The following is an 18144-nucleotide window of genomic DNA, read 5'->3' as shown; positions in this document are numbered from 1 at the left end:
GTTTCATAATGATCACACATTCAAGAAATGTTGTTTCCATCTCACAGTTGAGACTATTAATTATATTTTGTTCTGTGGGAATGTCACAGCTGTTTAGCTTCCATCAACATTTTTTTGTGATATATTTCTTACTTTGTGGCTTCTGAACAAAACTGTTTACTTCACAGTAAAATGGGATTATGTATTTGGGTGAGTGTTATTCCTTTGAGGCTGTGGTGTTGCAACAGCCCTTACGAAACCGAACCTGTTGCAGTGCTTGGAAAGAGAGACCTATTGCACAGAGCTATGCCCTTTTGCGGGGAGAGATGATGGCACCAACTGCTAGGACTGCTAAGTGTAATGTGTCTCCTTGCTGTATGTCACATCATCCTGTGGCTAACAGGTTCTGGTGGTATGGATTGGGTACTGGAGAGAAACTTCTCACAGCCTAATGCCGGCTGAGGGAAGTTGTGAAGCACTGTGTCACCTTTCCTGTGACGTGTGCAATTTCGAACTGTTGAACTTTACAGACATAAAATTTAAAGATGTGTTTTTAAAGTCAAGATAGGTCTAGATAAATAGGTCTAATTTAGATAGGTCATTCTGTGATTCCAGTAGAATCCTTGTGTTTATTGGGCTACATTAAAGAAAGGGCTCTTTCCAGAGTGTCACCTTGCTAGCTAACATGCATTAAAACATGCATAACCCTATCTGTAGTAGACACCTAGACATGTTCACTAACTATTTTGGGGAACACACTTACAAAATCCTAATCTGGACACAGATATAGATACGTATGTTTATGTATGTATACTTGTGTGGTTGGGAGCCTGCCTCCTGAGGGAGAACAGGGGAGGGAAGTGGGCAGCAACTCAGCAAAGGAGTGGCTAATGAAATGGGAGTTGATGGCAAAATCAGAGATGTGGGATATAAAGAGTAGTTAGTGAGTACTGGATGGAAAGCTTTTGGTAAAATCTGCAGGAAGCTAAGGGAGAGAAACGTGACAAGTGCCACACAGGAAAAAGTAGTGTACATTGTTCTGGGATATTTTTTCTTAATGCAATTTGACATTGGACAGGACAGTACAATATGATGCTTAAGTAAGATGCACTGAATTGAAATCAATATCCAACTGCAGGAACCTGTCATTTTAGTTCTGATCTTTCACTCTGTTCTGTGTGATGCTCTTGGTTGATGTCTTGCTTGCTTAGACTTTGCTAGGATTAGAAAGGTCTGGTACTGATGTGTTTTCAAACAGAAGGTGGATACTGAGAAACACACTGGTTGATTCTGATTAATTTATGGCTATTGATTCTGTGGTGGAGGGCAGCAGGGAGCTATGTTTAATGAAGCAAGAAGGACGGAGGATGTATGTGACTAATATGCAAGACAATCTTATCAGTGCTACAGGAAAAAAAGAATGCTATGAGACATTGCATATATCTACACAGATTAGGAAAGGTGAGAAGCCCCAAATGCTAAGAGTCATATTTAGCTCCTCTTGGCATGTTGAGTACCTCTTGGGGTGTGAGGGGTCTTGGCAGGTGAGTGTTCTACAATTGTCCATGCTCACGGAAGATGTTAACTGTATTAATTTATCCCAAATAGTTGTGACCCCTTGATCTGCTAGCTGTGCAGCAAATGAGAATTTCTTCATCCTTTTCAGCCAAAAATGATCTCCATTAGCAAAAACATACTCTGTTGATAATGTTTAAGCTAATCTGGCTCAATTTGACTGAATTGGGTTAGAAGGAGTTACTTGCATGATTGGTGTTGGTGGAAGTAAAGAGGCAGTGGTGGGTAGCATAGGATGAGCTGAGAGCAGAAACCTCTTTTGCCCGCGCAGACAGCTCAGAAGGGGGCATCTGTCCAAAGTCCAGCTGGACACAAATGGTCTCAGAGTGTCTATGCTACTCTCAGCTGGCTGGCATTTTGGCATGGGCTTCTTTTGTTTTGTTCTGATGGCAGTGTTCACCTCTGACTAGGAGGTGACAGAGCTCTTAATATGTTTTGGTAGTTTCCTCGATGTGTTCTTTCTCTGACCTGAGTTTTTTCTTCAGTCTGAGCTGAGTGTATTTCACAACAGTACAGAGAATCATGATCTGCAGTACACCTTGCTTCCCCTCTCAAACCCTGTATAGCTTGACTAATACACTTCAGAAGCATCCTGTGGAAGTTAATCCGGTGTTGAAAGGACTGAGGATGTACTATATCCTGCAGCAGCTACTTAGCCTTTTGGTCTTAACTGCAAGAAATTACAAAACTTCTACAGAACAATCAGGATCATGGGATTTGTTAAAGACAAGAAGATGGAAACACCTTTTTTCAGACAGACTTATTTGTCATTGCCAAGATTGCAATAGCACAGGAGGGAAGATTTCTAGAAGGAAAAATAAAAATGACATAGTGTAAAATAACTACTTCTCTGGCATCTTTCATCAGTGCATGTCAAAAAGCTTTTGACAGTGTGGGACTTGGAACTGCTCTGTGGCAAAGGAGAAGTTCCTGGTTTGTGTCCGTGAACCAGAGGTCACCGAGTTGGATGTGTGATTCAAAATCAAGCCTGCCTACAGAAAAAATATAGATGAAGTGCAGATACCTGACACCCTGTCTCCCAAATTCCTATGATTAGTTGTTAATTGATTACTTTATCATCAACTTCCTTTAGATCAACAGTTGTGGTATGTTTAACCATGTATGCTAACTCAGTAGGTTTAAAGATACTGGTTAATCAGTGCAGTCAGCGAAGGAGATGAACTTGCTCTTACAGTGGCAGACCTGTTAATATAAGTCAAGCCTTTCAAGGAAGAGGTTTGCTGATGAAGCTGTACTGTGAGGATGCCACATAGTGGGTGGGGAAAGGGTGCTTTTAGTTTTTGTACATAGTTAATATAGTTAATGTTCCATCGGAGCTTACTCTTTTTTTTCCCCCTTCTTTTAACCGAGTGAAGCAGTTTATACTCTCTTTTCCTTGTTTAAGTGTATGTTGGTGTTTTTGTTCATTTAAAGACATTGCCAAAAATTGTATTTTGATCTCTCAGTGCTATAACAAGACAAGTTTTTGATATGCTTCTCATGCAAATGTTAATTACAAGGCCAATTCTTGCATTCTGCATCTAGCACAGTTGACAAGACCTTTCCATGTATTGCCATGTGTGTGATTTAAACATAGTGGCTAAGTATAATTATAATATGTCTGCCTTCAGTGCCTTTGAATGCTGGTGATTTTTCATGACAAAGAATTGAGAAACGATGAGATTTTCTTAGGATGAGTTTATAGGAAAGAGGTTAGGGGAAAAAAAAACCTTTTTTCATCCTGTGAAGAGAGTACATTTGAAGCAGCACTGTGCCTCTTTTTTAATCTGCATTTTTAAATGGTTGCGCTGTGTTTATGTTACCTCAAAATGTTTAGGAAGTTCTTTGCAAAATTATCAGCCAGACTAACTTTGAATAAAAGCGTGTTTGGGAAGGAAATATAGACAAGGATCATCTAAAAATTTTTAAAAACTGTTGCAGAGTTTTCACATTTTTTTCAAAGTCTGTGTATTAATAGCTTAAGAAGTAAATAAGCACGAGATATTTGCCTTTGTTAACAGTGAAGGTCTGATTAACATTTATACCTGCGGGGCAGATATAAATAGTTTTAAATGAAAAACCTTCCCAGGGTGCACACATTTTAAATATGGCTTTTACACACTACTTGCATAGCAAGTGTGTAGGCAAATGGTTCAGCAAAATGGATTGGTTTTTATCTCCATGCATCAGTAGTTTGGATTCTGTTAGCTTGCTTTTGGCTGAAATGAAGTTTGGGAAGGAAGTCCTTCTGTTTCTCTGTTCAATTACTAATTCAAAGCAGCATCTATTCTAAAGATAATAGAAGGTATATGCAGGTTGTGTTTGCTCCTTCTCTAAGACACATACTGTTGTGCTTTCTGATTTGACAGTATTAATAGAAATGTGATATTAACACTAACTTTTATATGTGAAAACAAACTTCTGTAAGGCTTTAAAGGTGGATTTATGAAAATCATAATCAGTCATTGCTACACTTGTCTGCCTAAAGGCAAAGGATACCATTGTCTGGGAATATAATCTTGAAATCTGTAAATATTTATTGGTTTGCAGAAGTGGAGAATTGTGTGATATTTGAACACAATTCAGTGTTTGAGTGTTACAGGTACTGTGCCTGGCTAATGACTGGCTGCACTGCCCCTTGCATTTATTAAAACTCTATTTTTTTCCTGAATTCGTGGAAAATCAGAGAATTAGTGTGGTCATACAACAGAACACTCTTTGTAATCATTTGATGCTCTTTGAAAGCAAATGTTGAAGAAAATTTATGTCTGATGAATGTTATTATAAATGTTGATGTAGCGTTAGCTTTACGGTTTCTTTATTAGCCTTGCATCCCTGCAGTTTTTGAAGCTGCTGGAGTGTTCCAAGTGTGGCTGGTTTGAGCTACCATTGTCTAACTGCTCAGCTGGGGTGGTTTTGTTTTGAAACGGTTCTTTGCATTATAGGTGTATTAACCTGTGATCGCATAGAAGATGATGTAAAGCTGCCTTTTTTTTTTTTTTTTTAAATGGTTCTAAAATTGATCTTTTTCAGAGCGCTTTTATTAGGCCTGGCTTGCAATCACAATCTGAAGGAGGTGTCTTTAGATCTCAGTAGCTGTGAGGTAAGGCATATTTATCAGGATGTGTTCAAAAGATGCAATGATGTGGAATTAGAGTTTCCCTGAAATTCACTGGGCGAGGTATTCTTCCTCTGTAGTCAAAAGTTACGGGAAAGGTAGAGCTCAGAGAAGCAGTTATGGTAAAAATCAGCTGCTGTGTGTTAAAGCATCCTAAATAATGAGTACAGAGGTTCAAAGCACCTGCAGCACCTGATTGGCAAAACCCACCTTGAAGCGTAGCTGTTCTAGATACTGAGCCAGTGGGCTGTTTGCTGCTTGGCGGCTTCTGCTTGACAGCTTCTGCTCTCTGGTGCTGTGATTAAGCAGGACCCTGCAGCAGGACTTTCCAAGGTGCCCAAATTTGAATGGGAAGCTGGATGCCCTGAAGGCATGTTTGTGGTTGGATTATCTTCCTTTAAAACCAAAGACATGCTTCCTCTTCTGCAGGTTTGCTTTTTAACCCTGGGAGAAATTCTGTTTTCCTTATCAATTCAGGCCAATAGGGAACTTTGGTCAAACAGTTGTTTGAATTATACCATTAACATAAGAGGCACTGTGCAAATGGCTTTAAATAGCTCAAGAACAAATAAAAACAATTATGACTCCTTGATTTGCTTTATCTTGTTCCCTCTTGCTTCTTTGTGCTTTGCTGTGCACTTTGTTTCTCAGGATTGTCCATACTTTTGCAGGATGATACCTGCATGGCTGCAGTTTATGACAAAAGATCAGCCACGACCCTGGGGAGCCAGTGAGGCAAAGTTACATAGAGAACCGTGTGGACTCTTGCCAAAAACAACATGAACCAGCTTAGGCTCAGGCCTTCTCTACCTGAGTGGCCACCTTTTACTTTTCAAGCTGCAAAGAAAGCCTCGAGCTTGTTAGGCAGATGTTTCCAACTCCCATCACCTGACTATTAAGTGTTCTGGAAGTGCCTTTCAAATGCAATGGATTCCCTTTAAGTAGAAAAAGTGCAATTTGATGAACATGTTGAGATGCAGTAATCCTTGCCTTAGGTTTGTGGTCGATTTCTTTTGGCATGTGCACAGATTTCCTTATGAAATAAAAAACAAATCATAGTGAATGCATTTCGTAGTTTGTTTTGATATTTTATACTTTTTAAAAAATGGTATTACTTTCAAGAGCACTACATGTAAATTCCAAATAGAAAATCTTTCAAGTCAAGTACACATGCTTCTGACTTCTGAGTAGAAGGATCAGACAGATGATAATTTTTCTTTCAGAGGGAGGAAGGAAAAAGGAGGAGTAATTAAAGTAACAAAAATAAGTCCTCTAATCATAACCTTAAAAGAATAAATCAATAAAACACAAGCATAAGTAATGAGAGTATAAATTAGCATGTAAATCAACGAGGGCTGACAGGAGTGAAAAACATTATCCTTTCATTAAATAACCCCCAGGATGGGATATGGAGGAGCCCTTCGAGGGGCAATTGGCTTTACTGGACACCAAAGCACATGTGGTCATGGCTGTCTCTCATGATAGAAAAGAAGGAAGCCTGCCCAACTCACGGTGTTGCATTCCCATAGCTGGTCCCTCCGAACTGACAGCACTTCCTTAGATCCTTCCCTTAACATTTTTTCACATCACTGAGCTTCTATCCATTCTCATGTGCTTTGGAAAGAAGTAGTTATGCTTCCACCAGCAGGGAAGTTGATGTGCTGGGAGCTGGGAGTAGTCGCCATAGGCCCAGCACTGCAGAGTCCTGCTTCAACGCTCCCCGACCCTCTGAGCTGGGCAGGGTAGTCTGCACCCAGAAACAGAGCTGTGGGAAGCTCAGAGACAGTGACCTGCACTACTCCCAGTTCCTGCAAGCACATGCTGTTTGAAGGCTAGAAGGCTGATGCGTCAGCTTTGCCGTCCTCTTTCCTACATCAGACAAGCTGCGCTCAACTATGGAAGAAAAAAGCTTTCTGTTCCTTCCCTCTCCCACCACTTTTCATTTGCTCCCATAATTTTCTGGTATATTAACTCAAAGCTTAATCATTTTTATATTGCTTGCTTGTTTGTTTTTTTATTATTTTTACTATGAAAATTACATTTTTGTTTCTACCTGCTCAGCACTGATGTATTTCACTCTTTTCCCTTCTGCTTCCCTTAGCTTGGTCACTGTGTAAGTACCCTCCATGCTTTACCTTAATTGTTAAATCAGTAAGCAGCTTTGTTTGCCCTTCCCATATTGGAACCTCATAGCTTTGAACATGCTTGGCATTTTTAATTGTTGAAGGGTTGTGCTTCATTTTCTGAATAAGAGATTGTGTTTGTAGTCTCAGAAGTATGTCATATAGGAGATGTTGCAAAGGGGGTTGTTTTTTCAGTATCACAGTCCACGTTGACGAATAGCCCTTCAATTAATCTCTGCTTTTAAATATATAGATATACATAATTTTAATACAGTTGCAATAAATTTTGATCCTAAAAGTCAAGTTATCATCACCCTCAGATTAAATAGATACCACTATTTGTGCACATGAAATGTTTGTGTATTTAAGATTTTGAATATAGAGTTATTGGTACAAGATTGAAAGCTGCTCCACTTCAACCTTCAAAGTATATATAGCATAAGCATTGGATTCTATTGTGTGTATAATTTTAGTGTATAGAACTTTTACCATAACAACAACCAATCCAAGACCACATATAATCTGCCAGTTCCATAGATTCTGCAATAATAGATGTGACACTGTGTAAAATGGTTATCTTGTGGTGGGCCACGCTGAGAGAGCAGCACAGAGCAAAACTCAATGATTTTGGCATTGTAGCAAATACTACAAATGCTTCTACAAAAACAAAGTTGAGTAAAAATTGCACCACTTCTGGCCCAAATAGAGACTTTAATCTGGCCACTTCTTGAGACCATAGAGTGAAGGGATAGGTAGGCTTTGTTTTATGCAGAAGAGGAAAGGTACCTTACGTTCTGTATCTCTTAACACTTCCAGATGTGACTTATGATTTAGATGTTGTCTTTGACCACCACTGTTCTTTAAATGCTCAGGCCACGTTGTTGAGCTGGTTGTTAAACAATCACATATCTCAAACTTTCTAAAAAGTGCCAAATCAAGTCTTTATTGAAAAATACTTCTGAAGGCATTTTTTGTTCCTTAATTATAGCGTTGATAAAAGAGACTATTCACAGAAATATCAGCAGGTTGATTCAGGATATTTAGCCAAGTAAGTTGACTAAGTAAAATATTATTAATTTTTTATGCACAGGAGGTAAAAAATCTATTTCACATTTAAAAGAGACTTACGGGTTTTTTTGAAGCAAGGAAAGTGAAAACAGAAAGTGCAAAAATAGAATTTTTGTAGAACTTTTCCCCTCTTTTGTATAAGTTTTTTTCGGGGGAAGTTCATAAATGCACTTTATATAGTTTGCATAGCTGCAAGAAATAAGAAAATGCTTTTGCTTCTTTGGAGGAAAAAAAAAGTTGCTTAATTCAGTAGCCTCAGTAAATGTGTAAGTTTTAATAACTTTGATTCTTAATGTTGATGTTTTCCCCTAGTCCATTTCATTGTTTTTCATTAAATCATGACAATTATTTTATATTAATTTAATATGTCACATTAATAATATCATAATTGATACTTTCCAGCTAGGCATTTTTGTTATTATTGCTGTTTTTCTCTTTTATGCTTATTTTTAAGTTAAGAATAAGGTAAATTACTGATTTTTCTTGTTTACGGTCTTTTGTGGCCATTTTACAATTGTGTTATTTATATTTTCCTTTCAGTGACACGTAAATATAATTTCATTGGGGGGTTTTGTGTTTTGGGTTTTTTTGGTGGGTTGTTTTTTTTGTTTGGCTGGGTTGGTTTTTTTTAAATTTGCTACTGATCTTTGATCTGGGCACCCTAGCATTGTGCTAAGAGCTGAAAGAAGATGCTCACTATAAGCCTTGACTGCAGTGGAATTCAAGGGTGACAGTGTTGCACATTTATAGTCTGGGCCAAGTTTATTTTCTTTCTCACTGGATGTTGGAAATGTCCTGGCCCTTTCATGTAGAGGACCTACATCAAGGTCCTGCAGTCACTGCCTGGCACAAGTGCTAAAGGGTTCATTGTGTCTGCACTATTTAAGTCTTTCCCTGATTTAACTGCTGAGCAGTAATTTTAAGAGAAAGGAAAGAGAGTCCCTTTCCTCATTTATATGCAAATAGTGAGAGGGAAGGATGAGAATAGTAGGAATGTGTGCATAGGCTGTCATATTGATGTCTGTAACTTCTGCTGTTGTTGTTTTTGCCGCTGGTAGTGCCTGCTGTATTCACAAAGCTCCTACCACTGTTTTCTGTGTGATCTTGAAACCATAACTAGTTTGCAAAAATGGATCATGTTTTGTCTCTAGTTAAGATCGGGAGGTGCACAAGTCTTGGAAGGATGCATAGCAGAAATACACAATATCACCAGCCTAGATATTTCAGACAATGGTAAGTACACAGAACAGGAATGGAGGGTCATGCAAGTCCAGAATCTGAGAAATGCTTTTTCTTTCAGCTCACAGTGTAATCAAGGATGGTCATTCTTGCTTTATGATTATTGGCCATATTGGTTATGGAAATCTCTCAGACCAAGAACTCTTATTGCTATAAAGTATATAAGAAATGTTTATAGACTAACTGTATCCTCAGAAGTTTATGTTGATTGAGATAAATGTAAAACAGCAGAATAAATGAATGGCAGCAAACATCATATTAGGTCTAGATGAAAGTGGGTTTAAATATAAGAGGATGAGAAGCTAAATGAGAAATGAAAGTGTGGTGAAAGAAGAAAGGGAAAGACCAGATACAGAATGAAGCTGAGGTCATAATACTGAAGAAGCGAGAGAGGGAAATTTGGGGCAAATGGTCAACCAGCTTCAGGTCAGAGAAGGCTTTTTGAGTCTTTGGGAAAGTCTTGACTACTCCTGCTTTGGAGGCTCTGCATCCTAGCTGGGAAGACTAGCTGACTTCTCATCTTGCAAACTCAGATTGTAGATGTATGTTATGGAAGAATTCACCTGCTGTGTTTGCCCCTCTGACAACCAAACGCGGAAGTATTTCATAAAGATGTTCACAGTACAGTTGAGTGCCCAAGAAAAGTGGGATGGATTGGCAAGTGGAAAGCTTTGGGAGCTACAGAGACAGCCCAATTATGTAAACAGATTGATTGTTACAAATAAGAGTAGATACTTGACATCTGAATTATCCTGCAGATGGGGATCATAAGTTATTGTAATCTAACCAGTGCACTCTTCAAATACACCGCTAGTTTGGGAATACAATACTACAGCAAGTTATTTTTCTTACTCAGGAGTAGAATAAATTGGCTTATTTTTCAGGTTATTTTATTCATAGCCTGTTATGTTATAGCCTTTTTATACTTGAAGGCTTTGAGTCCTTGTTGGTACACAGCTCTACTAAGACTAAATAGCAATTAGCATGGTCCCAGAATTCTCAAAGGAACTTTAAACTGCCTGACAATGCTAGGAACTACCCTTAGGTGGTTGGACTACAGATAAGGGACTACATTTTTCTTCTGTGTTTTTGAAAGGTGCCTTCAATGGCTGATTAGGATGGAGATTTAAAGGGCTCATTTTAGAAAACATTCTCATAGAAAAACAGAAACAAAAAAGAGAAGAATATTTCAAAATAGAAGAGTGGAAATTTTTCTAGAGCTCTTGGAAATTAGTACACTGATATAGTTACTTGAATGAATATAGCATTAATAATTGGACCCTGTCTGGGTCTTTTTTGAAAATGTGTTTTAATTCTTAATCTAATCTGATTCTTTACAGGCCTAGAATCTGACCTGTCAACCCTTGTAGTCTGGCTTAGTAAAAACCGATCGATAAGACACTTGGCGTTAGGCAAAAACTTTAACAACATGAAATCCAAGTAAGGCTTTTCATTCTTTTAAATAACAAGAGAATGGATGAGGAGAAGCTGCTGATTTCATCGTCTTCCTAACTTTTCTTCCCTCAGAAATCTCACTCCAGTACTTGATAATTTAGTTCAGATGATTCAAGACGAGGATTCAGTGAGTATCTTTCTGCCTACTATCATCATATGTATTTGTACCCTCACAGCCTATTTCTGATTTTCTTCACTGTGTTAATTTGCTGCATAAGATTTGATCATGCTTCTGGGCAGACACATCCAATATTTGGGGTTTTATTTTTCAAATAGTAATTTTGATTTTGTGTAGCATGTAGGTAGATGTTTCTTAGGATAGTCTTAGGATCTGTGCTTGTTGAAAAACATTAATTCTAAATAGTTGTATGTGCTTAACCTAGTTGCTTTAGGTCTAAATTATACAGCCCTGTGGGCACAAGTTTTCAAAACTTTTGTGTCCTGATAGGAAATTACAATGGTAGTATTCTCTGTGTAGTATTCTCTCCTTCAATAACAGATTTTTTATTTTTCTTTTTAGTTAATAGAATGCACTATTTTCTGATAGCTCTTTTTGGGTATTAGCTTTTTTTTTTTTATCCTTGACAAAATGCAAAGTCACTGCAGTGATTTCCCAGAATTCCTTTCTTCTTCAAAAGAGGCAAATAAACTGTTCACTATGCTGTTCTTTACTTCTCCTAGTACATTAATCACAGGAACAATTTCATAAAACCCTTTCAGAGTGCCTTGCTGGGTTCCTTGCCCCCTTTCTTCATTTCCACCTTCTCTCCTGATTCTGAAAGACTTTTGTGGTTGGATTTGTGTTCTTGCCTTACTTGACATCCTAGTTTTAGCTATAAGGGAATCTTAAGATGCTCTGTTACTCTCATGCTTGTCAATCTTTATTTATCCTTAGTCCTTTCTTTCTCCTTCATTCCCCATACAAGTAACAAGCAAGCTCTGCTTTCCTCATTCTCCAGAAATAGCTGACTGTAGACTTCAGTTGTCTAAACACCTGCTGTTCCTGTTGTCATTACTGTCTCACCTCCAAGTTCATGGTCTCCACACTTAGCTGCTTTCTTATTTTCTCCTCCCATCTGTGTCTGTACCCTGCAATTCAGTGGAGCAGTTTTTACCAGGGTTTCCAATGTCTCCTTCCATACAAGGTCATTAGACCCATATTCTATGTTCATCTTTTCTTACTGCTTAGTTGTATTTGAAGTGATTTGTTAAACTAGTCCTCTTTCCTGTCTGTGTCCTATTAACTGGGATTAGTGGTACTGTTTTTTTCTTGATTGCCTGCCTCTTCAACTTGTTCTTTAAAACATGAGATGTTAGTGGGACACACTGAAGTGCTGCATACAGATATCAGAGCTGATTCTAATTGAGTTAGCACCTGTAATGAAAGCAGTAAGTCCTTGTTTGCACAAGTCAGATGAAACATGGTGCAAAGTGTATTGGTAGATCTCTGTATCACTTCTTGTACCAAACTAGCCTTTCCATTTTGCGGTATGTGACCACCTCCTTCTACTCTGTCTCTAAAGGGAATGGTGCAGGGCTTTCTTCCCCTTCTCTCCTTTTCCTGTTGGTACTGGTTGTATCATTTCATCAGATAGCACCTGCTTCTTCTCTTTGGGTATTTGTGTCTGTCCAGCCCTGTATCTCATGCTTAATCTTTCACAGCTGTCCTAAAGACTGTTATGTCAAACCAGATTAATCACAAGCAAATGTCATTTAGTATATTTTTTTCTCAATTTCCTTCATCCATTTGCTCTGTTGCAGGTGACCATTTCTTCCCACTCAGGCCATATCCTAAAACACCTCTTCAACACACTCTATGTGTCCTTTCAGTATCCCAACCATCTTCTCAAACATGCTTGTGCTATTTTTTTTCTATTTGTATGACTATCCTATTCATATTATCTGTTCACAAGGTTAAAAATTCCAACTTTCACCTTACTGTCTGTATTAAGTGTTAGAACCTTCTATTTACCTTTTCTGTCTTCTGTTTTTGAAGCTTCCAGGACAGAGAAAATGGAGTTGCTAAATTTTGGATGTATTGTTCTCACAGCTCTCCCTCCCTTGCATCATCAGCTTCAACTTCATGTGCCCCTTTTCAGCCCATAGGCTATGTCAGCCATCACTCCACTTTCTGCCTTTGCCACAATCCAGTGGTCAGATGTGCTCCTGTAATTCTTACTCACCATGTCTTCCTGAGCTGACCTACAGAACATGCTCTGTAGTTTCATCCTGTTTTCAGTGTTACAACGAAATAATCCACCAAAAAGTTATTTTTGGGTACTTAAAATGTTTCTCCATTATGTCCTGCATTAACCTTTGAGATACAACATGTGATCCTGTTGTTAATCTATCTCTTCCCTCCCCATGTTCTTTTCTCTTGTTAATCTTTTTCAGTGAAGGAATCTTGTTTGTTTCTGTTTCATTAGATGCTAAAATCAATCTGAAGCATCTCCTAGCAGCTAAAGAGTTGAGGACGTAGATTCTGTGTCCCCATGGGAAAAGCATGTGTTACAGACAGCAGGATGGTCCTCACTGTACCTTGAGATAGTACAATGCGTAGAAAATTATTTTAAGTTTCTACTTATTTTGTTTGGTTTTGAATCCTAAATGGGGTAGTCCTTGTTCTGCCATTACTAAGCATTTACTGCCACAGGACATTAAAAAGTAAGGATGGAATTGGAGAGACCAGGGTATGATGATGCCCAAAACATACTGCTTCATGAGCATTGCCTGCAGGCTGGTACAGTTTGGGGACAGTGCATTATCTGCATGGAAAGCTGAAGGAAGAGATTTTAATCTAAAATAGTCATCTGCCAAATGCTTCTTCATTTATTTATGCACACTTTAAATAGATCCGTTGCTGTGTTAATATGAGTTATGAGTAAAATTATTTAGACAGTCAATAGCTTGGGTTTATGACTGTAAAAATGCACCTAGATGCAAATGTAATTCCACACAATTTAAAAGCAGTAGTAGTAACCTAAACATCAAAATTTCCCAGGTGTTTAATACAGACAAGAATGTAATATTTAGATTTGGGTTTTGGTTTTGTTTTGTCTTTTTCTGTTTTCAGGTAGATGCTGTACTGTACAGGCTATAATAATGTATTCTTATTAGTATTGCAGGATGTGTCTGAAGCTGTATGCTTACTGTGCCATTTCTTTTCTTCTTGCAAAAATAGATGTTACACTGCAGGTACTGTGTACCATTACTCAGAGTGGTAGTCAGTCCTGCATAGGTGCAGAACTACTACAGCGCTGAATATCTTTAGTTCTTAGTTCAGTGTTTATTGCAGAATTGGCCTTTTGAGGGTTTTTTCAACGTTTTTGTTTGTAGGAGAACAAATCTGATTTGATTTGATTCTTAAATATTTTCCAGCAGGAGTATGACAAAATTAATGAACACAATCATACAATTTCTAATTCTGTTCTTTACTTGAAGAATTCCTCTTTCTTAATAAGATTGGGTTAAGACATCTTCACTCCCTTGGCAAAGTATCTGTTTTCTGCAGTGTGGACACTGAAGTGCTTGTCAGACTTCTGTTTTCTCAATATCCAGCTAAAACTATTAAGTTGTTAAAAGAAGCAAATGTTTGTAGGCTATGTAGAGTATTGCCCCTCTTTGGGGGGGGATTTGGTTTTGGTGGGTTTTTTGTTGTTTGGTTTTTTTTAACATAATGGTCAGATAATTTAAGGAGTATTTAGCAGCCTGTACCTTTAATTCCTACAGTAGTTTGTACTTTGCATTCAGGGCACCAAGTGAGTCCAGAGGTTTTTTCTTCTTGCTTATTGAGTAAACAATGAGGGTAGCTGTGCAAGAAAACTGGCAGTTCATCCACTTCAAAGACACTGCTAATATAGCAGCTGCTTTACTGTGCTACATGCATATTTCATATGTGGTAGTAATGATGTATAGGTGTCAGTCCTCGCAGAACACAGTGCAGAAGCATTTTCAATCATCTTATACTGTTTTGTCTGAGTATTGGAATGCACAAGGTGAGAAATCCTTTCTTGGGAGGGTATCTGATGTTGAGAAAAATTGATACGTGGGAGGGAGCACTTTCAGCTAAGTTACTTGAATTACCCTTTATAAAGCGACACACGAGAAACAGAAGAAACGTCACTTTCACAAGCTTACTGGCGATTTCTGTCCAAGTGCTGCGTGGTGCTGCTTTTCTGTGATTCTGTCACAGGACATCTTCTCAAACTTGTGCCAAGAGCTCTAAGTGCCATTCTAATGCGATGCTAATATTCTTTAGGGAACATAATGTAATAGAATGGGGAAACATAGACAGATTAAGGGCATTAACATAGTAATTTAATAACTTCCATTTAAAATAAAACCAGCATGTGGCTTGTGTTACTGTTAGACTTTTTAATTATAACCTGCTGTGCCTCCAAATTTTTATGCATTTCCTCATTTATAAGTGCATTTCTTATTGTTGCAAGCTTTTTTGTTATCACTGTATTCCAGTGGTGTCTGGAGGCCGGAGTCCCATTGTAAAGCAAGTACCATGCAAGCATCTTGGTCCCTGGAAGATGTACACAGTTCAGTTGGTTTATTGACATTAATGTAAGCTTTAGGCATCTAATGTAGGTGCCATGGTTCATCCTTACAAGGTGTTGATTTTCCCATACTGGCGATTTGAAGATTTTAGGCTCCTAACAGTTGTCCTCCAATACATGCCTTAGTGGGTGTATAATGACAATACACTCCTCTATATGAACTCGCACTTGAGCAAGGGAAATGTTTTGTGGAGTTCTTGTGCTTCAGCAAAGAAAAATTACAATTTTACCAGCTGTAATACCTCTGCAAGGCATGATGATAGATAGACTGTAGTTCTTGAGCTCCTGCCATTGAGTGTTGGGACACTGAGAATGGAGGAAATACAAGCATTTTTAAAACAGGTTTTCTTAAGGCTTAGAGTGTGACTTGCTGGAGGCCAATAAAGTAGTTTCTACTTAACATAGTATATAAAAAAGTTACACAAAGATATTGCAATCACAGGTGTCAGAACACCACTGTGAATAATATCCACTGACTTACTCATTTTAGTAGATACTCTTCTTACTGTTGTTAATTTCAGACTTACTACAGTTTTCTGTCTCTTCCTTCCCAAATGCCTGTGCCCTTAGTTGAAGGAACAGATACAAAATCACTCCTAAAGTTGAAGTAATAATCATAAAACAGTTAAAATGAATTGGTTTTGTTTTAACAATATCTCAGATCCTAATTTGCCCTTGGATAAAGCTCTTAGTCTGAGGGAGAGGAGTGGAGTGCTAGATACTTTTATTTCTCACTAACAGGGAAGCATGCTGGTTAAGCAAAACCCACTGGACACTAGAGGTTTTCTTGCAAAGCTGGTTGTTGCTATCTTGCCTCTTCAGGTTCCCGCTGTATTTGGTACTTAATAGGACACAGGAAATTGGGGGCACTGTCACTTAATGGTTTTTTTTTTCCAGGGTGTTGCAACTTAATCTGTATATGTTTGACACCTGCACTGTAAGTTGTTGACTCCCAGCTTATCATGTGTTGTAGGATCTGCAGCAAACACAGAAATAACTCTTTGATGCTTACTGCTGTTTCCAAGAGTCTGGGGAACTTGTAACTTCTTTTGGTTGATTGAGGAATGAGTGCATTATCAGTTACTGTTATCAGTGCCTTTTCTATGCTCCACAGCCTCTGCAGTCATTGTCCCTCGCAGATTCCAAGCTGAAGACTGAGGTCACCATCATTATTAATGCCTTAGGCAGCAATACTTCTCTTACAAAAGTGGATATCAGTGGAAATGCCATGGGAGATATGGGAGCAAAGATGTTGGCAAAAGCCCTACAGATAAACACCAAGCTCAGGTAGGGGAAATGTGTTTGCAGTAAAAGATAGAATGGCTTAATAATACTGAAGTTGTCGGCTTATTTTCAAGCTGTTTGTCTTCAGAACCCTTCTAGGTACAGCCACTTTATAGTGTCACCATTTGGAAAGATTCTCATCCTTTTTTTCTTAAACAAACAAGAGAAGCAAATTGTCTGTGCAAAAATATTTCCATAACTGAAACTGGAGAAAATTGCATTTTCTAAATTTAAACAGAAAGACCTCTTGTTGAAACAAGAGAGCTCTAAATTTCCTAGAATCACATAAAAAAAAAAAAAATTACCTTGTCATAGACCTCTTAATGTCATCTGATCCAATGTCCTTCGCAAAGCAGGGACAACTTTAAAGCCATAGAAGGTTGCTCAGGGCCTTGTCCAGGCAGGTTCTGAAGATCTCCAAGTACAGGGATTCCACAGTGTCTTCTGGAACCCTGTTCTGGTGCTCAGCCACTCTCTTCTGTTCTGCTCTCGCTTTTCCACTGGAAGCCTTCCCAGCAGAGAAAATTCTGATACTTGGGTAGGAAACTAAAGTAAATTATTCTTTGTTTTCTGGAGTATCAGTTTGCAGGAGAACTAAGAGCATGTGGAATTCAGAATGGGTAACAGCATGGACCATCCCTCCTTCCCCTCTCCCCTGCCTACAGTGCTGATGGACCTTGGCATCTCTTCTCTGCAACTTCATCCATCCGACAACTTCACTGCTTTTTAGCACATGTCTGGCACTGATGTCTTGAGAGTATCACTTTTTTCTATCCAGCATGTGATTAACAAACAGCAAAACCTTCAATCAGTGTGAATCTGGGTGGAGACCTCTAAATATGTCACCGTCATCAGGAAAGCTAATCCTCACTCCTTCTCTTGTCAGACTGTGCAGATGAACCTTCCTCGGTATATTATCTGTGTGAAGAGACCATTTTGTGCTTAGTCTCCAAGCATTTGTTCCCTGGAGGATAAGAAATTCCCCAGAACAGTCCTGGCTATTTTGTTCAGAAGCAGAGATCCTGGTCTTTGTGTTGCTATGCCCAGACTGAATATTGAAAATGTCAGGAAAACACTGGAGAGGTGGCTTAGCTTTATTGAATGTATGAACCTGAAATGACCATAGTATCTGAAGAAATAAAGCCTTGATGGCTTTCAGGATGGCAGACTGAAATATTTCAAAGTACACTGAATGTCACTGTTGACATAATGTCACCACAGTCTGTGGTGTGATTACAAACTGAATAATGCAATGGTAACTGGCTCTGCTTAAAATGTTATAAAATCACATCCAGGTAGAAATACAAACACACTTTCCAATGACAAAAATATCCAAGATTTGACCCTAAGTGTAGCTGATCTTTGCAGACTGGGTATAGAATCTCTCTTCCTCTCTTCTTTACCTCCATCTTTCCATCTAAAAAGCAAAGGGATAATTCTGCAACAGCAGAAGGATGTCAATACCTGTGAAACTCTGCCATCTATCTTTTTTTTTTTTTTTTTTTTGAACACCAGAAACCTCTGTTTGTTTTTGTGCCTTTTTTTAAGAACAGCTACAACTAACTAGTGCTCTTGCACGAGCAAGATTTATCTGCTTGACTGTCTCTTCTGACTACTAATGAGATCTTTGAACATGTGTTCGCAAATTGCCAGGCAGTCTGCTTGAGTGGTCTAAATTGGGGGAGGAGGGGGAAGGCTGGATCACTCTTATCACTATTGTGTATTCAAAAGAGTTACA

At 38.4% G+C, this 18144-nt stretch overlaps 1 protein-coding gene across 6 annotated transcripts in view; it reads left to right on the top strand.

Moving 5' to 3' along the window:
- The window catches only part of CARMIL1 (capping protein regulator and myosin 1 linker 1), a 196000-nt gene that overhangs the window by 112997 nt on the left and 64859 nt on the right, over positions 1 to 18144 (top strand). For all 6 annotated transcript variants that reach the window (XM_074876828.1, XM_074876838.1, XM_074876808.1 and 3 more), the window contains exons 17-21: positions 4588 to 4657; positions 9015 to 9096; positions 10443 to 10542; positions 10630 to 10684; positions 16237 to 16409. In XM_074876828.1, the coding sequence (XP_074732929.1) occupies positions 4588 to 4657; positions 9015 to 9096; positions 10443 to 10542; positions 10630 to 10684; positions 16237 to 16409 (480 nt within the window). The remainder of the gene's footprint in view (positions 1 to 4587; positions 4658 to 9014; positions 9097 to 10442; positions 10543 to 10629; positions 10685 to 16236; positions 16410 to 18144) is intronic.

The sequence above is a fragment of the Strix uralensis genome, chromosome 1, assembly GCF_047716275.1.
Source record: "Strix uralensis isolate ZFMK-TIS-50842 chromosome 1, bStrUra1, whole genome shotgun sequence".
Taxonomy (NCBI): Eukaryota; Metazoa; Chordata; class Aves; order Strigiformes; family Strigidae; genus Strix; species Strix uralensis.
The sequence above is the reverse complement of the archived record's forward strand: the minus strand, read 5'-3'. Positions and strand labels throughout refer to the sequence as shown.